The sequence below is a fragment of the Verruconis gallopava genome (genome assembly GCF_000836295.1).
Source record: "Verruconis gallopava strain CBS 43764 unplaced genomic scaffold supercont1.71, whole genome shotgun sequence".
NCBI classification, from domain to species: Eukaryota; Fungi; Ascomycota; class Dothideomycetes; order Venturiales; family Sympoventuriaceae; genus Verruconis; species Verruconis gallopava.
Window position 1 is genome coordinate 27,241 of NW_015622207.1, and position 21,284 is coordinate 48,524.

At 47.4% G+C, this 21,284-nt stretch overlaps 7 protein-coding genes across 7 annotated transcripts; 4 read left to right on the plus strand and 3 right to left on the minus strand.

The window, feature by feature from the left end:
- Positions 1–182: 182 nt before the first annotated feature.
- On the plus strand, positions 183–1,022 carry PV09_09469 (uncharacterized protein). Its single transcript, XM_016363530.1, has 2 exons — positions 183–564; positions 614–1,022. Exons 1-2 carry the CDS (start codon positions 370–372, stop codon positions 800–802), a joined length of 384 nt encoding a protein of 127 aa, XP_016208642.1. The 5' UTR covers positions 183–369; the 3' UTR covers positions 803–1,022.
- PV09_09470 (uncharacterized protein) lies at positions 830–4,595 on the minus strand. Its single transcript, XM_016363531.1, has 4 exons — positions 4,481–4,595; positions 4,336–4,404; positions 4,220–4,273; positions 830–4,163 (listed from the first exon to the last, which is right to left on the minus strand). Exons 1-4 carry the CDS (start codon positions 4,552–4,554, stop codon positions 3,044–3,046), a joined length of 1,317 nt encoding a protein of 438 aa, XP_016208643.1. The 5' UTR covers positions 4,555–4,595; the 3' UTR covers positions 830–3,043.
- Positions 1,842–2,177, plus strand: PV09_09471 (uncharacterized protein; the record flags this gene model as incomplete). The annotated part of the gene is made up of 1 exon (XM_016363532.1): positions 1,842–2,177. One exon carries the CDS (start codon positions 1,842–1,844, stop codon positions 2,175–2,177), a length of 336 nt encoding a protein of 111 aa, XP_016208644.1.
- Positions 4,596–5,479: 884 nt separating the features above from the next.
- On the minus strand, positions 5,480–6,289 carry PV09_09472 (uncharacterized protein). The gene has a single exon (XM_016363533.1). The coding sequence runs from the start codon at positions 6,271–6,273 to the stop codon at positions 5,566–5,568; it is 708 nt and encodes a 235-aa protein (XP_016208645.1). The 5' UTR covers positions 6,274–6,289; the 3' UTR covers positions 5,480–5,565.
- Positions 6,290–6,421: 132 nt separating this feature from the next.
- PV09_09473 (uncharacterized protein) lies at positions 6,422–7,350 on the plus strand. Its single transcript, XM_016363534.1, has one exon. It carries the CDS (start codon positions 6,754–6,756, stop codon positions 7,219–7,221), a length of 468 nt encoding a protein of 155 aa, XP_016208646.1. The 5' UTR covers positions 6,422–6,753; the 3' UTR covers positions 7,222–7,350.
- A 3,524-nt stretch (positions 7,351–10,874) lies between these two features.
- On the minus strand, positions 10,875–12,378 carry PV09_09474 (uncharacterized protein; the record flags this gene model as incomplete). Its single annotated transcript, XM_016363535.1, has 3 exons — positions 10,875–11,385; positions 11,438–11,875; positions 11,930–12,378. The coding sequence occupies 3 exons, from the start codon at positions 12,376–12,378 to the stop codon at positions 10,875–10,877; spliced, it is 1,398 nt and encodes a 465-aa protein (XP_016208647.1).
- Positions 12,379–17,615: 5,237 nt separating this feature from the next.
- Positions 17,616–18,654, plus strand: PV09_09475 (uncharacterized protein). Its single transcript, XM_016363536.1, has 2 exons — positions 17,616–18,172; positions 18,221–18,654. The coding sequence occupies exons 1-2, from the start codon at positions 17,913–17,915 to the stop codon at positions 18,297–18,299; spliced, it is 339 nt and encodes a 112-aa protein (XP_016208648.1). The 5' UTR covers positions 17,616–17,912; the 3' UTR covers positions 18,300–18,654.
- The last annotated feature ends 2,630 nt before the right edge of the window (positions 18,655–21,284 follow it).

Consider the following 21,284-nt stretch of genomic DNA (forward strand, 5'->3'; position numbering starts at 1 on the left):
TGGACGAGATAGTGGACGAGATAGTGGACGAGATAGTGGACGAGATAGTGGACGAGATGGTGGGCGGTATGTGGACGCGGGTTGTGCTGCTTGAGTTTGGGCCAATCAGATCCTTGGATCCAATTTGACCCACTCACGCGCCCAGTAGAGATGATTGCAGTCTCACTCTGCCAATATAACGAGGACGTAGAATGCTTATGCCGAAACGAGCATTGTGAACCGCAAGTGGAATGGTGGGAATAGACATCTTGCAGCATGGGACTCTGATCTCTTACAGGGGTAATGCGCCATCGTCTACGCACATTTGTGCATATATTGGCATACACCAGTTGCCTTGTTTCTATGGACAACTAAGAACAGCAGCCGACCATGAGCAGCAAGTCTCGTCCGTTCCCCGGAGCCGTAGCTGTTCCACTTCGTGTTCCAACAGCAATTGAACCACCATGTCCGCCAACATGCCCTCCATCCTCGCCGAGGCTCTTTCCCAAATACATTGTCACGGGCGAAACAATGCAAGCCGTATCTCCATGTGCGGCCATTGAACTGATTGATCGACTCAAAGAGGTATGTGGCATGAGGCTTAGTAGTTAAAGATCTTGCTAATGTCAAGTAGGATAAGGACGAGCGAGGCGGGACAAAATGGGGGTTTAGGTGGATAGACGCCAAAACCGTCTTGATGATTTGGCGGAAATCTGGTAATCCGAGCGGTGATTTTGGATTAATACTTCAAGAAATCCTCGGCTGGCCTGATCATGAAGTAGTGCTGCAAAGAGTATATTGCGAAAAACGTACGTTAGTTTAAGTGTGGTGGTCCAAGCATCTGGAGGTAGTTTTATAATGCAGTTTTTAAACTTTTGTTGCTCAATTGTATCAACGGGGGAATCATGTGCATGTAAACAGTCAACTAGATATTGACTCTCATCAAGTGCCAATGTTTGAGCGGAGCAATCAAGTATACAATCCTGATCCAGGCTGCAGAACATGTAGAGCTAGCCTATACTACATCATTACCGCTGCTTGACTCATCAACACAGTTTCTCCAAAGTTTGTCCAAGTATTGCAGCATCCCGTCCGTTCCGAAGGCAGGGAGTCGGTTGCTGCAGAGTAGGTCGGAGAACCTGCAATGCGATGTGATTCCATGGCATTGGGTCGCCTTGAACGTCCAACAATGATTGTTCAGCTCCAGCCTTACCAAATGTCACCCGCAAGAATCGCCACGCCCCACCCATGATCGAGCAGCGCTAGTTCCAAAACTGATCTGTAGGTGATCATTCGATATTTATATCCGTCGTAGCTATTGCGAACACGCACCGCACCGTTTGGCCGGTATTATAGGCGGCTTGCATGTTGCTTACATTTTCAGCAATCTCAACATGGTTTTGGCATTGCTGCATTCTCCAGTACAGTTTGATGGTCCGTGATGTCCGCCCAATCTTGGATTTATGGGCAATCATAAGCAGGAATCGCCATGCTCCATACCTGGTCCAGCAGCGTTAGTTTCAATATTGAGTCGTGGGAGCTTGATCCATAATCCAGCCGGCAAACCGTCGCGAACACTGCATGCACACCAAGGTGATCCCCTAGTCAAGCCAGCATTGTGGCCCATGGGTGGCTCAAAGAAATTTGTTAGATAAGGACGACAGGGCCTTTCCATCTCCGATGACTGAAGCTTAGAGCTCTTTGATATCCCATCATTCAGAAGTGTTACCTATGATGATGATATTGACACTATTCGCGTCCCTTTACGCACCATGTCTGATGATAGCCTTTGCGGTCGCCTTTCTGTACCTTAACCGCTCTCCTTCATTAGCCAGACGAAATATTCATTTCAACGGAAACCGATGGACGCTGGTCCTCCCGATACTCTTAATTGTGGCCAGTTACCTCGAGCGGCTGCATTCGTCCTGAGCCAGGCCGTTGTGATCAGTGAGCGGCAGGCACCACGACACGGCACAGTCCTCGCAACTCTTCTTCTAACGCTTCACTCCATCCGAGCTGTAACCCTAGCTGGTCTTACAGTCCGTAGTAGCTTCTTGGTTTTCGAAAGACAGTGCGCTTCTGGGTCTGATACCGAGCGCGAACCGCTTCGTGACGGCAGCAATCATGTACCCGGATCAGAGGACGAAGACCCTGGCAAGCATGACCTCGACAAGGACGTCAAGATGAAGCAGCAATAGCGGCTCGAGGAACTTGGCCGGATCGACTATCTCAGGTCTTTCACTGTCTTCCTGCCTCATCTCCTACCAAAAAACGATCTCAAGGCGAAGCTCTGCGTACTCGCTCTGGTAGTGAATATTGTAGCTGCACGCGTCCTTACTCCCCGACAAATTGGTTTACTCACCGATAAACTGGCAGCCAGCTTCGCCACTGGCAATGTGCCTTGGAAGGAGGCTGGCATGTGGATGCTGTTTGCATGGCTCAACGGTGCGGCAGGTCTTCGTCTGGTCAACCAACTCGCACTCGCGGAGTTAAGGATCCAATCACGACAGGGATATGCCAACTTGCGTTCCAGCATATCATGAGTCTATCCATGGACTTCCACAACCTTTAAAGAGTCAGGCAAAGTTTTGAGATCAGTAGAACAAGCGAATGCCATGAGTGATCTGTTCGAAATTGTGTTTCTTGAATTCACGCCCCAAGTCATCGATATCATGGTTGGAATGTGGTACATAACACATTTGTTCGATGCCACATGGGGATTGACTTGTGCTGCATACGCGTGGGCTGGTACAGCCCTCGCATTCTGGACAAGACCGAAACGACGAACATACACTGCCAAATCTCGCGTCGACAGCCAAGTAGTCCATCAGTCCATCTGAAATTGGCTAACGGTGTCGTACTTTAATCGTGCGGCTCATGAAGGCCAGCGTTATAAAGGTGTGGTTCATGACACGGATGAGGCTGTGTGGGGGTGCGTGGTGTCTGATCATGAGCTCGATAAGGAGATATGGAAGGACTATGTAGATACAGTGGCCTCAGCAGATCTCAACATTCGAATCTACAATATCGGCATCGCCGTAGTGCTGGAGCACAGATGACGTCTTTACTCCGGGGCCCATCTCACTGGCGCCCTTGATATCCGTTGACTTCGCGTCTTGATGGTCCTAGGCGTAGGATGTGGTCGCTGAGTGGCCAACCGGTGGTGAGGCCGTGCCTGATCTCGAATCGGCCCGTCGCAGCTGCACTGTGCCCTTGATCGCGATTTGGTCCCAGTATCAGCGAACCGATTTGCCTTGGCCACTCTCTGTGGAAGAAGTTGGCCAAGTGCCTTCTCTTTGGCACGCCGAGGCTTTATCTCCCGACGCTTCGGCATCTGTCCAGTGCCACTTGGCATCGTGACGGCCGAGTCTACGGAGAGAGGCTTGGACATTGCAGCCTTGAACGGCCGGGTCCGTATATTTCGGCCCTTTGGCGTGGACTTCGATACCCTCGCCTTCCCGAGGACAGTCGGAGTATTCCATCGCTTTGAGCGCCACTGACGATTGGATGAGGAGTTCTGATCACCGCTGCCTTTCTCGAAGGGTGTCGGAGGTAGTGGATCCATCGCAACTCGACATTGTTCAATCCAACGCAGGATGACCTCGTGCCATCGCAGGGTTTTTTCGGCATATTCAAGGCGTTGGCGAATGGCTCTTTCCTGCTGTGTTGCATATGCTGAACCTTCCATGTCCGTATCACTGGCTTCCCTCTGATTGTTATCCAAGTCTGTCTGTAGTCCATCTCGTTTCTTTTCCTGCAACTCATGAAGTCTGAGATGGTAGTCCTGAAACTCAATCCAATTCTGTTGCTGACTCTGCTGTTGCGGGTCCAACAGTAGATGAACGTTGCCGTCCAATCCATGCGCTCGTCGACGCTCGCGAAGCTCGTCCACAAACATGCTGAATGATTTGTTTCGATAGCGGTACCGCAGTCTTCGCTGAGACTCTCGAAATTTTCGCCAATCCGACCTCTGGGCGCAGAGCACCACATCATCTGTTGATGAGAATGATTTCCAATACTCTACTATCTGTCGGTACTCCTCGGGCGGGTTTCGAACGGGGACGTCGAGGTGGGGCGGGTAGCAGGGAGGACATCCATCACTTTCCAGGTCCTGACGAGCCTGGGCTTCTAGCAGGCGAGATTCTTCGTCATCTTCTCCCTCGTCTGGAGGCGGTGTGATAGTTCTGCGTCATTATTCGGGTCAGTATGCGAGGAGATATTTTGGGACGTGTGGACGAACTGCAGTCTCAACTCGAGAGCATCAGCGTCTGGATGGTCTGATATCAATCGTTGCCTTGAGAACACGAGAGTCAGCTTGATGAGCTGGTACTGTTTGGGTATGTCAGAAGCCCATACTCTGCTTTCTTGAGAACTGTGATGCGTTGGGACTCGGGGAGTGTCTCGACGCCTGGGAGGGCGATAATACTGTCCGCAGAAGCCGGAGCATTAGCATGGTCAGTTGGTGTTTTGGTTGGAAGGCCATCACGAGGCATCACGTTACCTGATATCGCCGTATATCTTAACTGTAGCTTGTGCAGCCAAATTGTCGACAAAAGATTCAGTTGGTGAGATCATTGTGCGGAGAGAGGCTTGTTGTGGTGAATGCACCAGCGGTGCTATCCAGTGCGGTCTTTGTTAAATTAAACGAAAAATGAGCTATACATAGACTTGAACACGGAGCAGCGATATTGGTATAAAATTTTAAACTTAAAGCGGCACTGATACTTCGGTGCAGCTGAAGTATATTGATCCAGTGAAAAAAAGAGGCAACATTGTTGTGGATGCGACTACATAGCCGCCACAAAATAAAATGCCCAGGGATGTGGCCCCTAGCCATATAAACCTTGACCTGACTCTTGTAACTCAAAACGAAGCTTTTCTCTCTCCTTCTCCAACCTATGCCTATAATTTAGTATATGTTAAGTGTTGTTATTACAAACTTACTTCTGCTTAAGATCTCTGACCATCTCTTCTGCTGAGGTAAGTCTGTTTTTTTGTTTTGAAGCCTTTTCTGCCACTTGATAATCCTAAGCTCCATGCTTTCTTCCCACTTGAATCGTTAGTCCACCTTGGTCATATAGAGCGGGAATGTCAACAGATTGAATATAGCCGTTATGGAAGATATGCTTTCGCGGTTGTACCCGCCAAATCTCACCGTCTTTTTCATATATAGCCAGACAGATTATACACGAGCCTTTCACCGCAAGGCCGTCCAAGACACGCAGGTCTCTCTTGCCAAGTTTGAAATTCGCCGAGCAGCAGGGCGGCGACGGCTTGAAAAGACCGTTTCCTTTGACTATTATTTTTGTGCAGGTTTAAGAATTTGAAAGATTGCAAACGTCTAAAAACAGAGAGGACCAAATATCATAAAGACTACTTTATACTAATAAATTCTATATCAGTCTAGATTAATGCGATTCTCACTGACTGCTGCTATAAAACCAAAGAATATTCTTTATATCTCACAGAATTACTTATATTATGTAATCTTCATAAAGTAGTTCTCTTTACCATGTATGTGGCAAGACAAATCAGTACTAATGACAGTATTACTACCATAACTACATTTAAACACCATCTCCACCATTACATCCTTGGCTCCTTGTCTTTGCTCATGCTCAGACTGTCCCTAAAGAATTGCAAATCTATCGCGTTCAACTCCCGCTCTTCATGTTCTTCAGGGCCAATCCCCAATATCATACGTGCTGCATAATCAATCTCTTTTATTGGCCACCACTCTTTCCTGAATTGGCCAGTGACAATGATTTTGTCGAGATTAGGAATTCGTCTTAACGCATGAAGGAACGCCATAGCATCAGCCTGGCCATTTGTGATAGCCTCCGGTGTCATTTCAAAACGAAACACTGCCACAAATCCCCAGTGAAGCCTAAGCTCCCGTACTGCACCTGCTTGTTCAGCCAGTTTTAAGAAAAGTTGTGACCACGAAGAAAGATCTAGCCCGACATGTATATCGAGTTTCTTTATAAAAGCGGTGTTCTTTAATCCGATCTGCTCGATAAATGAAACCATCAGGCTGGGCTCCAGGGATGAAAACACGTTCTCTGAGTAGAGTATTGGGTTGCCTTCGCCATATATTTGCTTGCAAGTCCGCAATATTTGAGGATAAATTGTTTTATCGTCAAGATATTTACAGCCGGGAAGCGTTATCAATCGTTGATCTGTGTCCCCAACTGCCCATGCAGGATTTCGCCTTTGCCCCATATAACTTATCAGCAGTTCTTTGTATATGTCGAGTCGGATTTCGAGTGGAATTGCCAAAAATTGCGTTACCATTTTGTTTGTGTTTACGTGAACAGTAAGCAGTCTGCGTGTAAGATCGATCTAGCTGTTGAGGATCCTGAGCTGAATTAAACCACGTGACATACCCCTCAGCGGAGTGTTTCCGCACCAGGAAAGCACTCATGCGACACGAAACCGATCTAGGAACAGCGAGAACCTAAATTACTGGAGTTCAATCATTCTATCGTGCATACATAGTCCTCTAGAGGCCTCGAGTCGCCCTGTAAGAGCCGCGCCGCCCAGCAAGGCTGCACAACATGGCGAGCCCCTGGCCGCAGGAGGTCGCATGGCCTACCAATCTCCACGAGCACGCAGCACACCTCACGAAGCATCTGCAAGAAGCGCACAACCATGTGAATAGCAATGGGGCTCGACCTCTACCCGCAGAGCAAGCACGCCTGATCATTCGGGGCACACTATCATTGCTCATGAAAGTACACAAGACCCCTGACCTCACCACCCTTAATAAACGCCATGTATACAGAGGCCAAAGCCGACGCGAAGAGCACCATTGAAGCGATCGAAGCAATTAAACAAGATGTAAAGATGGCAAGGGACTCAATTCAGAAAGGACTACAGATGAGACAGGAAGCAGAAACGGCGGCACAGGAAGCAAAGACGGCAGCACAGGAGGAGGCAGCGAGCGCTGGCAAGGCGGCAGCAGGACTAGCAAAGGAGATCAAACACAAGACACCGCAACAGGCCTCAATACCACTAAGCTACGCGGCAGTGGCGGCCCGAGGGATGCTAGCAGCGAGCATACATAGCCCACAGAATGCAAAAACACCACCTGCCCAAACACAGCGCGAGATCATCGTGAATATCAGAAGTCCACAGACCATTGAGAACCTACGCGCCAAGGGCCCTCGCCATCTGAAGACCCACGTTGAGCAGGCCATTGCCCAGAGCGAAAATGAACTTAAAAACGACCACACAGGCTGAGATGCAGGCCCTTCGACAGTTTGCTGACGACTGGACCCCCAGACTCGGCAGAGGCGCATCAATAAGGAGCCAGACATACGGGGTCCTCGTACACGGCATCCGGGTGAGAACGATGGACGTGAGCGCGGACAGAGTCGAAGATACAAAGGATGCCCCTGTGGAGGAGGCCGCCAAACAGTCGGCCACGCGCTCCTGCGATGCCGACTGCTCCAGGACGAACGACGGATCGAATTTGGGAATCTACCGGGCAGAGAGGACCTACGGAAGGTCCTCTCAACGCGCAAGCTAGCCACGAAAGCAATCGCACTTATAGAACAGGCAAGGGCCCTAGGGCAGAGGGCGCCGAGCGAGTAGATGAGCAGAGCATTGGGTGGAGACTGAAGGTAGTATAGACGGCAAAACATGGGGCGTGCCCCACTGAGCCTATATATAATTGAATTGCGAGTAGTAGAGCCAGTATCAACAAATAGTGAAAGCTATTTGAAGGTTGAGGCAGATGGTAAGAGGGTGGGTGAAAGAGGAGACTGGCCACGTTTGTTTACTCTCTGAGTCTACACACGCGGTGACGAGGGACGTGCTAGGTCACATGCCAAGGTTCTCGTTGGCCATGGCCTGTCAAGTGTCAGTCAACTGGCGAAGCCGGCCTAATCGGGCATAGCTGCAGACAATTAGCAGCCAAAACCTCGATGCTTCCAAGTCGCTCCAAGCCCTCATATGACAAATAGCTGGCACTAGAGATTGCCGAGCTGCTACGCCTCCTGTCTGGGTCCTTGATGTGGTTCTACTTCTTCGTGGCCTTTTCTTCACGGGTTTGACCACCGCGCAAGTATGAAGTTAACGAACTTTCTTTTCAGCGTTTGTTCTCCGATATATCAGTATGATTTCGTTCTTTCTAAGTTCCTCTATCGAAGTTGTCTTCGAATTCAGTATACAGCTTTTGAAATTTAGAAGGGCTTGCTGAAGCGATTCAACTCACATAGCGGAGCATCGAAGGCATAGCAATTCTCGAAGTGGCGTCGCATCGCTGTTCCGTTTCAGGCGCTACCAGATCGCGGCCAAAATGGAATAGCTGCTCAAATTTCGGGCCAGCCACCCGAAGGATCATCGTCGAGACGGGAATCTGTGCGAGCTGCTCTCAGTAATAATGTTAAGCCAAACAAGTAACGTAATCCACCATCAAGCGGTCACCACCATCGAGCGGTCATTTTTCCATAGCCTTGTCGAACACATCATCTTAATTATTTAATGGCTTCACCACAATTGCAATTACAGCTTGAAAAAGAAGGCAGAATTATTCTTGCAGTCCATGCAATCAAATCTAAGCAAATTCAAAAAATATCTGACGCTGCACGCCTCTATAATGTACCTCGAACAACTCTCAGTGCTCGCGTCCAAGGACGCGTTGCACGCGTTGATTTACGCGCAAATCGCCATAAACTCACTATCTTAGAAGAGGAGGCTGTAGAAAACTGGCTGCTATGCATGGATAGCCGTGGCTATCCATTAACAGTTGCTGGAATGCATGCTGCAGCATTATTGCTGCTCCAACAGCGTGTTGGACCAGATGCATATATCGGAGTCAACTGGGCAAGTCGCTATATTGCTCGTCATCCAACGCTTGAATCACAATATGCACGCAATTAGGATTACCAACGAGCAAAATGCGAAGATCCTCAGCTAATTAGAGATTGGTTTCGGCTTGTACGCAATACAATTGACAAATATGGTATCCTTAACGACGATATCTATAACTTTGATGAAACCGGCTTTGCAATGGGCATTGCAAGCACCTCACGCGTGGTTACTGCTCGAGAGAGACGAGGTAAACCTATGCAAATCCAGCCTGGTAATTGAGAGTGGGTAACAGCAATTGAGGCAGTTAATGCAAACGGATGGTGCTTGCCTCCAATGGTCATCCTCAAACGCAAGACACACATAAATGCGTGGTATGATGGTGTTATACTACCTTCTTATAGCCTTGCAGCTGTAAGTAAGAGTGGATGGACTAACGATGAGCTGGGATCAAGGTGGTTATGCGAGGTTTTTGAGCCATGCACAGCAGCAAAGACTGTTGGTGTCTTCCGGCTGCTCATCCTTGATGGCCACAGTAGCCACGCCACGCCTGAATTCGACCAGTACTGCAAAGATCGATCAATTATAACACTCTGTATGCCTCCTCACTCATCACATCTACTGCAGCCACTGGATGTAGGCTGTTTTGCATCACTCAAGAAAGCATATGGAGATCACGTGACAAAGCTCATCAGACTCGGTGTCAACCATATTCAAGTCAAGTCAAGTCAAGGTACCACATGGGCAAATACCGTACCGTACCGTACCGTGGGACACCCTACCTCTGGGCCAGGAAATTAAAATACCTGTATTTCATGCGTTGGGCGCCGCGTCAGGCCTCGTCTAACTGCTAGATAGAGGAGTGTGTATGCTCAGTTAGAACCTACTAGATTCCAAGAATTCACATTCTCGCTGTTGTGGTCCCTTTCTGTCAGTTCTGCAGGTAACAGAATGGAACCAGCCATGTGTTATGAGGTGACCCCATCACAGGGCTTAGGTTTAGAACTAAAATATTTTTTGTTTTCCTTTTTAGACCTATTATTAGAGTAATATCTAGATATTCTACATAATATTCTTTTATTTTCACATCGCTATTATAGGTGCTATTTTTTTTCTTTAAAAAAAAACATAAATCTAGGGGTTGTTCAGGGTTCTTATGAAAGCGTGTTAGGAACACTACACAAGACCGTCAAGCTTAACTAGCGTAAGCCATTCCGGAAGGCATGAGCTTCCTAAAGCTAAGGAACAGCATGGTACTTTGAGCTTGAATGGAAGAAGAGAACCAATAAAGATAAGAAAAGGTTTGTGACTTAGCGTATTTCGCTTCAAAGTGAAAAGAAAGATTCAGACTGACAAACTAAATAAGCTAGACGTTTGAACTTCGGTCGAGAAAATGAGTGAAAGTCTTGACACTTTTATAGAGTCAGCTTCCATGAGCAGCAACTCGACATCTCACACTAGCGGAGCTATGTACCTTGTACATGAACAGGCATCACCATTTACATCAACCGAATGCACTCCCTTTCTCAGATCATTGACGCTAAGAGATTAAGAAGAAATTGAAACGGACTCCTGAAACGGTTTCGGATAGGACATAGAGGACATGGACACGATTGCACCCCTGGTTGAGGGTTCCTGTTACAGGAAAAAGACAGACTCACCATAATTAGGCGCGAAGGCGATGACGCGATCGTAGTTTTGGGGTTAGCTATGGCTGGAGTGCTTAGGATTGGTGATAAAAGTAACTGGTACCAAACTGCGGGAAAAATCGATGCGCTTACAATTGAGAATAGGGATGGTAAAGTCGAATTTGTTACCACCTCGTGGCTCGACCTGGTCAACTCAGTCTGGAGCCTGCTCGCAAACATCTGGCGTGATCGAGGGAAAATTGTGAATTTAATCAAGCAACTTAATCATTTGAATTGAACTAGCGGCGAGTTTCCAGGGAGTCGGCACTCTATTCACTTGCGTCGGCTTTCACAGTCTCACAAAACCAAAGACCGCGGGTAGGCCGTCCAACTTGCGTGGTATCTATTTGCGTTATCTAATATATTTATGATATGATAGTCAGTCTGCTAAAATCATTCACTAGGCCTTATCTTCTTTTCCAACGCCAACCATTCATCGAAGGTATAATCGCTATTCGCCTTCCTTAACCTGACAAATCCTGCTATTATCACCAAAGCCATAGCCGCACAAGCGAATGCAAACCAGAAAACATGTTTGTAGCTCTGCTTGACTTGTTCATCTGTTTCCTCTCCTGCAATGAGGCCCCCAACTCCTAGAAATAGGGCGATACTCAACTGTAGTAGACTGTTGGCTAAACCTCCCGCCAAACCTTGACGCTTCGACGGCATAGAGTTACTAATAAAAATATTCGCTAGGGAGAATGTGACATCAATACCAATTGTAAAAGTTAGACATGCGGGAAAGATGTATATCCAATAGCTAGCCCCGATAGGGATGATAGCAAAGAGAAGACAAGCAATGAGGAGGGAGACGCCAGCAATGAGTATAAGAATAGTGCCGTGGATACGATGGAGGAAAAATCCACCGATTGTGGCAATGACGAAGCCTCCGACTGCTAGAGGTCTATGAAAAGTAAATATCGGATTGCTGAAAGAGGGCCGGATGATAAACTTACGTGTACCAGGCGACAAGCTGCATCGGTGATGCACCCATAAAGTCAGTCATATATAAAGTCGAGTACAGGATCCAGTTTCCAAGTACACCATATTGAAAAAACAAAGCGATGAATAGTGGCTTTATGCATGGAGTGTCGAAGAAATCGAACGGCAGCAAAGGTTGCTCAGCTACCCAGCCTTCGAAATAGAATGCGACGACAAGACAGAGCACACCGGCAGTCAAGATGAGGTTCATGTATATTGCTTCACGGGGTTTGAGGACATTCGCGCTATTGGTGATTGCGAAAACGACGAGGGTGAGACCGATTGAGATGAGTCCGGCTCCGGGCCAGTCCATCTTCACACCCATAGCTCGACGTTCTTCAATATCGGATGGTATGGTCCAGAATGCCGCTACTGCTGTGAGAGCTGCCAAAGAAGCGCCGATAAAGAAGTACCTCATACACAAGTCAGTCAAATACCTCCAAAACAACTACAGTGGGAGATCCTACCATCGCCACGCAATATACTGCGCACATAATCCCGCAAAGAAGATCCCCAGAAAAAACCCCAAAGGTGCACAAGCGCCATACACGCTGAAGATAATGTTTTTTCTCGGTCCTGGTCTATAGATGCTCCCCAGTAACATCAAGCTACTTGGTAAATAAGCAGCAGTGCCAAGACCCTGGCTCGCCCTCGTAAGGCTCAGCGTCAAATTGCTCGGGACAAAACCAGCGACCAAACTCCATACCGCCAGCCATATAATGCCCCCAAGGTATAATGGAAAGCCACCATACATGTCCGCTAGGCGACCGAAGAAGAGCAGGAACGAAGCCACGGCAAGAGAAAAAGCGTTGACCGGCCATGTCTGAGCTTCGCGAGGGATATGAAGATCCTGCGATACCGTGGGCAGCAAAATATTGAAGCCTGAAATAAAGTACTCTGTAAGGAGTTGTGACATGATGACAGAAAATAAGAACCCCAGCTCAGTCCATGCTGATTTGAATTGTGAAGGCCGTTCCCGACCTAGGCGCTCGAGGAGGGCTTTGTGTGATTCTTTAAGCTCCTCTTCAGATTCACACACTTCATTCGGTGAAACTGAAGCTGCTACCTTAGCTTTTACTATATGGTCGTGCATTGAACCTATCTCGACTTGGATAGGAAAAGGCTGCCAAAGAGAAGAAAAGGCAAGGTGACACCAAATGCAAAGCCCTGACTAGTTAAAACAATTTATACTTCTCGAAGTCATACTACCTAACGAGAGTAAAACATAAGAATACTGAGATATTTATGCATTTCATTTCTGTAATACCGAATCATACAGCGTTACTAGGCTATATGGACTATTGAGAGTTAAGCGTAGGTTAAAAATACAGAACTTTGCTGATACAAGATCATGCCGAGCCTTGATGAAGTGGCTCGAATAAAGAGCTCCTCAAAAGCAGAAAGTCACATAATGAGTACCTCGCTCGTTACATAGTATGGGCTTAATTCAAGCGTTCAACATCTAAGTACTGTCACGGATTCCCCTCCATGATACACGAATAGGCATCGTGCTGTAGACTCGCCAGAACTTGAACATTGTTATTACTGCATCAAGTGAATGCAACGATAGAGATTTGTCCGAACTAGACACAACATCAAGTATTCTACGTGTCCTTGCAAGGATTCTCATACCTAGGAGTAGAGCATCTGAAGACACGAGCGCAGGCAAAGAGACATATTTTAAGGAACAACGAAATCGACTGAATTACTCACTGAGACTGCTTTTCTCTTCGAACTATTGCTGTGGAGCCTCTGATATAGCAAAACTTTGTCTCACCTGGGAAAAAGTCGACCACCCTGCAAAGGACGTAGTTTTCGTACGGCTGCACGAAATCGGAAGGGAACAACGATGGTTCTTTCCAAGAATGGGAAATTGTCGACCTTTGCGCCGTGAATGGCATATCGAGTTCAAGGATGGCGCCAACGAAAATCCGGAGATAGGTCTTAAGTCACTGAGCCTCCACGATGATCGTGAAAGGCTTACGCACGCCGGAAAACACGAGTCCGATGATATAGCTGTGCTTGCTAGGCTTTAGCGAAACCTTTGCAATTCGAAGGCCCGACTTGATAGCGCGGAACAAGCTGCAGCTTTCCTCTCGTCGCATGGTCTCTTGAATCTCACTCTTCAGCTGCATGCTTTAAGTCCGGACATTCTCGAACTGTCGACAGACGTCCCTAGACTAGCAGAGACTATGTACAAAACTTTGCAAGAAACGGCATCGCTCCTGAATTCGGCTTCCACGATCCTATACGGAGAAATTGGGATGATTGGCAACGATGTACAACCCAAGAAATCACTGCTAGCGCGACATGGCATTAGAGTTTTTATGGGCCAGATCATCATCATTGCCGAGCCCTTGGCTGGAAGTGGCTGCCGATGTTGGTTACTTCTCTCTGTGCTGCTGACTCAAGCAAAGTTACTTCGATGTAAGGCAATGAGCAGTCAAACGGAGGTTCATCCAGATCGTGTACTCGAGCTACCGATTGACTCTGAGGAAGGTATGCAGAAATTCATTTCCGGGCTGAACATGCTTCAACTCCAGCGACTCCAACTGGATTGCGACGACCGGGGATTTGTCGAAGAATCGTCATGTCATTTGATGTTGATAAAAGAGGGAACTGGTGCGTGAGGAGCATGACTAATTAGATGTTGAAGGTGAAGGCTTTCAAAATGATCGACAAGACGAGGGTTAGGATGGCGCAGTTCAATGATTTCATGCCACGGAAAAAGTCATACGCTGGCTTTAACACGGGCTTTGACAGTGCCAAAACGCGCTGGAAGACTCCGTGACAGTGCAGAATTAACAAAGTCTTGGCTTTGTACGGTCACAATGCACGCGATGACTTGACTTGACTTGAATTCCTACCGCCAAGGATAAGCGAGTGGGCCGGACAAGCGAGTAGGCCGTCCTCACCACCACAACGCGATATTTTCGCATATATCTTTATAACATTATATTATATTGGCTATTAAATAGTATATACAGAATCTTAATAAGCTATCTAACGCTGAGAACATTGATTGATTCGATGCCCTAGCTCATGACAACCACTACAGCGGTAAATACGTGGTGTACTACCACTACCTTGCGGCTGTACTTGCTGAATTTCAAGCTGAATCTGGCTATTAATCTGATCTTGCATAACCATATTACTGCCAGCACTATAGGATAATACACCTTGCCTCTGAATCTTTTTCTTTTGACGCCGCTTACGACTAGAAAGGGCTTGATTAGCTGCCTCAAGCTCAGCAACCTGAGCCTTTACTAAAGTCGCGTAGTTAGCTACTGATTGAGCACCTTTAGCAAGGCGATTAAGTGACTCAATAATAGAGGTTGGTGAGCTATTTTGATAATGCTGAATCCGGCTTCGGATAAGCTCTGTTTGAAGGCCTAATTCAATAGCATTTCTTGGGGTCTTTAATTGCCATTCAATCTGCTCGATTAGTGGTGGTGTAGGTGTTCTAAGATGAATATCCAGCTTTGATAATACAGCATCTGGATTCAATGGTAGTAAGCCAGTACCCTTGAATCCAGCTCGTATATTATCTGGTCGTAGTGCCTGGATAAAAGCTTGCTTGAAGGCAGGAAGGAATTCGAGCTTTGTCACGTGATGGATGAAAGCTCGCACCATCTGCTGAATCTGATTGCTGTATGCCTGTTTTAATAGACCAAAGCAGCCTACATCAAGTGGCTGAAGTAGATGTGATGAGTGTGGAGGCATACAAAGGGTGATAATCCTTTGCTCTTTACAAAAGAGCTTGAATTCAAGTGATTCATGACTCTCATGCCCATCAAGGATAAGTAGTCTATACGTGCCTTGTGTGCGATCCTTTGTATGCTGATTAAAATGCTTTAGCCATTCTAATTCAAGCATATTAGTAGTCCATCCATTCTCACTAACAGCAATCATCCAATCAGGTGGAAGATCCTCCTCATACCATGCTGAAAGATGGTTGGTATCAGCAAAGATGATGAATGCTGGTAATGCCCAACCTTGAGCATTTACACCTTGAATGACAGTGACCCATTCACGATCTCCAGGCTGTATAGTCTTTGGGCTATGGCGTCGTTCAGATCCAGTAACCAGTTTAGCTGTTGCAATCACTCCCATTTGAAATCCAGTTTCATCAAAATTGTAGATATCGCTGTTGCTAATGCCATACTTACTAATTATATTACGCACAAGCTCAAACCAAGGGCTGATAATCCACGGATCCTCACATAAAGCTCTCTTATAATCGTACTTTCAACGGAAGCGCATCTTGAGTTCTGGGGTCCTTTGAACAAAGTTATGTGGCCATTTAATACCAACTTGCCCATCACCACGCGAAGCAAGTAAATGATTAGCCATTGCTGCTACCTCTTGAAGCTTAGGCTGAAATCCACGTGAATCTAGATCAAGTATATGCTATATAAGCACCTCCTCTTCATTCTTGGTAAGCTTCATTGAATTCGGTCGGCAATCACATCGTGAACGCGTTCCAGCTACGCGTCGTTGTAGGGCTGCTTTAGGCACATTAAAGACTTTCGCTGCATGATATATTGATTTAATTTGGCCTCTTTCGATAGCTGATATTGCTAATAATATTTGACCTTCATTAGATAATGGGTGCTTTTGAATTGAGCGCTGCATTGTAGATAAGATGAGATATACGCGTTGTGGTGGTGAGGACGGCCCACTCGCTTGTCCGGTTGGCGGTACTCGGTTTTGGCCGCTCTTAGCCAGCAGCTATGCTCGGTCAGGCGGACTTCGCCAGACAGCCGACACGTGACAGGCTATTTACATATTCCTCCGCGTCCCACTTCGCCCTGTTCGTAAACAAGACCAGCTGTCCCTTCTATCCACCCCTTTACTTTCAAGCAAACTATCTACATGTGTGATTATCTGTATTTGTGTTCCGTCTTTTATCACAGTACTGTTTATGTGCGCAGTATGTAGTAGTGCTATGTTTGTTCCTCATGTTGTGGCTCTGATGTGCCATGGCACGATGTTTAGTAGCAATGTACCTACAGTCTCCCTCTGGTACTTGGCGTTGTCTATTTGTGTTGCCCCCATCCCTCGAGGCCTGCGTGTTCCATAAATTTGTCCCTGCCTATCTTCGCTGCCGCATCCCAGATTCCTATATAGCCGTGTATATTGTTCTGTTCTGTATGACGCTGTTATTGATAACAGTGATATCGTTCATTGCGATTTTGGTTTTCAGGTGTAATACTCCGCTCGTGCGGACTATCGAATTACTGAGCATGAGAGCTCTTAGCGTGTTTCTCCACAGACGTTGTCGCTTTGTGTTAAAGGGGGACCAATCCTTCTTTACTGGGTGGGGGGTGACAGTGGACGAGGCTGTCTGCAATCTGTAATATATGGGCACCGAGTATGCCGGACGTCTGGTGCTCGAAATGCGCGAGAGATAATGCCATTCTGTTTAATGGCTCGTCGATGCAGGACGTTGCAAACATTGTCAGGGGTTGGTGAGCTGGCCAGGAAACCCACCAGTGGCTGTATATTGTGTTGTAACTGTGGTGCGAAGTATTTGGGCTTCGTCATTACAACCTGTAACCCAAAATCTCAATCCGATATTGTTGTTATCAATAATAAACCTATCATATTAGTGGTATGCTCCTGTGTTTGGTGTCCGAATGTACCACTGGCCGTAATAGTCACTCTGGCCGGTGCCAGGCCAACGCCGAGGGACGCGCGACCGCCATCCAGAGGCCATGTCGGCCAGTGGTACGTGTATGTACGATGGTACTACTCAATTTCAATGATTTGAGTTCTCGCTGTTGTGATGTATCTATCATCTTCCTTTTCTTTTTGCGTGATAGACTGGTCCTAAAAGTGGGAGATCTTGTAAGTTTAGCTAAGTCACGTGTTTTAGCCAAATCGACCCCGTGAGGCGGAGTTCAAACAAGGCATGTTGCCCCTCTGGGAACGCGTACGATCACTGCTAGGTAGAACCCTTGGATAAAGGAAGCTACTGGCAGCGGAACGCTCTGGCATCACTCTCTGGAGCTGCTATCCATAATATTGCGAGTTTTCATTGGATTTCCCTGGGCTTTCCAGCGACTGTTCGCGCGAGGTCAGCGGCGGCCGCCACCATAACAAATAACGCGCTCCGAGGCCCGCGTGCGACGCTAGAACACATTCAGCTTCGTAGACTTTATTTCAAGCCCCCTTTCCTCGCCTCGCTAGACTTTCACGTAGCTACAACGAAACACCGGTGTACCCCAGCCTCCCAAGGCGCAGTATCGGCCATTTCTTACCGCAATTTCACTATTTCTTTGCAGCCGTCAGCATACAGCAAACCGACGCCAGGTCAATGTAGAGCGTCTGCAACAATCTGCTGGCCTCGGACTCCTTTCGCGCCATCGTCGAACCGACCACCGTCCTTTACACAGCGCGATACGGCCGCCCAAACTAGCTGGGTAGCTTTAAAGCGACACCGTTAAGATGGCATCTGTCAATGACCCGAAGCGAGTCGTTCTTCGTTTTCATGTTCAATACGAGCTTGAGGAGGCCGCCATAAATGAACGATTCTTTGCGCTATACGGCTCTGACCATCCCAATAACGATTTCTTCTCTCACTTAATGGCTCCCAACGAATCTTCTCAGATGCACATTGTTTTGGACTTCAATTGTAAATTACATCCAACCATCGATAACAACGAGATAGCATACGAAGTCTTCAAAGTTAAAAGGAAAGACGATTTGTAGGTAGCCCTATCTCTCGCAGAAGTTCAAACTAATTAATGAGTTAGTGAATTCGAAAAGCTAAACGATACTGCATGCCAACAAGCTCGCATGCGCTGCGAGAGGATCAAATGGGGCACCAACTGACCTCAATCTGAAGAATTAGATGGCGTCCGTGCATTGCAAACAGGGCACTCTCCTTGTACATTTGTATCTTGAGCATCAAGGGACAAAGGTAAGTCCCTTAGCTGCCCACTTGCAGGCATACAGAGTTGTTGGTTCGGGCGGGCTCGCGCAGCCGCGCATCGCAGATAGTCACCCCTGACTTGATGTTGAGGGTTGCGACGACAACTGGCATATGTTGTAACCTGGATATCGCACATGTTGATATATTTATCTGTGTAGATTTGATTAGATTAGAATCGAGAAATATTTATTGAGCGACACTTGAGGGTCGAAAGCTGAATGAAAAGGCTGCTTTGGCTGCAGGCGCTGATGTCTTATCCGGGCGGTGACTCCGCACTGTAATCAGCCAAGTGCTAGGCTCAACTGAGCCACAAGCTGTGAGTACAGCATTTTAGTCAAGGGTGCTATCTTAGTAATTTTGTCCCTCTGCTATTGGATCAAATATAGTGGGGTCGTTTCGGGCTGACAAGCCTTGGTTGGGAAGTACCAATCGGAGTGGCAACATTGCATAAATCGCTCTGCGCCAGCAGCGACAAGGCCGGGAGGAGCTTTCTACCCCTTTACCTATTAATAATTGTCTATAGTTGCTGGTTGGCTCAGTCGACAATCATTATACTATTAATATTACTACAGTATTTAGGCTCCTGGAGGCGGTGCCTCCTATATTATGGTCTGCATACCTACAGTCTCCCCTTAATGCACGATGTTATCTACGTGTTATTGGTCTCATTGCCCACTAAGACCTGCGTTTGTTCTATAAATCTGATGGCCTTGATGGCTAGCTTGCGCGTACTCAGAATGGCTCTGAGGTTATTCCGTCCTAGGAGGCGGCCTAGTTCCTGTCTCCGGAGGTCCTTGTAATGGCGGCAGCTCAGTAGGACATGAGCTACTGTTTATCGCCATTCACTGTAGTGACACCTCGCGTTGTGGAATCCTGGAGCGCGGCGATTAAAGAGGAAGTCCTTAAGGCTGATCTTCTCAGTTCTTATCTGTACTAGCAGAGCGCTCTCGGCCTTGCTCAGGTCAGTGTGGAGTTGGAGGACCTTCTTAGTCGGGATTGGCGTGTGCCTGCGGATGGCCTTGCCCTTGCTTTCCACTGCCCAGCTCGCCTGCCAGCGTCGGTTAGCAGTCTTGTAACTCCATGTTTTGAGAGTTGTCTTTAGTGGATGTAGCCGTGCTGGTGGTTCCGCCCTTTATCCTCTGCTGTCTCCCATCCTCCATCCTATGGCCTCCTTGGCAGCCAGGTCCGCACGCTCATTGCCGTTAATCCCCTTATAGGCGCATATCTATCGGATATCAATAGTAACTCCTACAGCCCCTAACTCATTAATCTTTTGCACTATCTATTAAATGATATATGCTCCTGAGCGACCCTCTGCTCTGATGACAGAGCGGATGGCTGCTTGGTTGTCTGCAAAGATGTGCAGGTATTTATGATTGTTTCCTTGCTCCATATCTTCCTGTACCATAGCCAGTGCTATCTAGATGCCTTGCAGCTCCGCTGCGTATACTATCGATACAGTGTCTGGACCTATATATGTGCTTCTTGTTTGTCGTCTCCCGGGCTACACCACAGCTGCTCCTGTTTGACCTTTAATACAGCTTCCATCTATATATATGCAGGTGTTGTCTCTGTTAGCAGTAACTTTATTATGTTGAGAGAGCGCTTCATCATCGTTCGAGGCTGATCTTTTCATATTTAGAGAGATGGACTATATTGTCTGTTCTTAGTCGATTGATGATCGAAGAAAGTGGCGATTTGTATGTTGGTTCCTGTTGCCGACCAATTTGGCTGCACGCATTGGCCAGCCCTGACAGCTCCGGGAGCCCGTCACTTGTGAGCATCTGGCCTACGGCTTCAGCGTTATGTTTCCATATCTGATATTCAATCAGGAGAAGGTGTGTCTCAACATCAAGCGCTGGCCAGGATGTTGCCTTAAAGGCTCCGCAGATCGATCAAGCCGCTCGCGCCTGGATAGCCTTCAGCATATCGAGAGTTTGGTCCGTGTATGTGCCCTTGCTCCCTCCCAGGTTCAACTATAGTGAGCACGCGTACATCATCTGTGGCACAGCAACGCCGCGGTAGATCTTCCTCATGTCAGTCAGGCTGACGCCCCATGTTGAACTGCCCAGGCAACTTAGTGCGTTAACCATATTTATGGTCTTTCTGTGTATTTCCTGGACATGCTCTTTCCACTTCAGCTTGCTGTTGAGTATAACTCCTAGGTATTTACACATTGTCTTAGGCTTGATCTTTCCTAAAGTAGTGTTTAGCGGCTGCTTCATATCGATGCGCGTGCGCGCGCGTGTGAAGTAGGTGAGTTAGAACTTTTCAGGAGCAAATTTGGATGCGTGTTTTCCCGCCTATTGACTGGCTTTTTCAAGCGCACGCTTGAGCTTGGCACATGTCTCTTCAGTCGAGTTTCCGCACGCGAAGGTCACACTATTATCTATATACCCTGTCGCTTCTATATCATCAGAATTACAGCATTCTATTAGGTCAGTGTTATAGAGGATGTAGAGGACCGGCGACAGATTGGAGCCCTGCAGCACACTAGTCTCAATAGTATACTTATCAGACTCATAACTATTGATGGTTATTCTTGTGCGTCTGTCGCTGAGGAAGCTTGCTATCTATCTGATAGTTCTCTTATCAACCCTCCGTTTCTGCAGGTTATGCAGCAGTCTTTTGTGCGAGACATTATTAAAGGCACCTGAGATGTCGAGCAGTAAGAGGCTAAGCACCTGGCCTTGGCCTGTGTTCCACGCCTTATATACCCTCTCCACGACGGTATGTAGCGCATGCTTGGTAGACCTCAGCTTCCTCCCACCAATATGCAGTCTAGGAAGTATGTGGTGGGTCTCTATTAGATAACTCAGTCTGCGTGCGATGACCGCATCCATGACCTTGCCAATTATATTCAGTAGGGCAATGGGACAGTATGC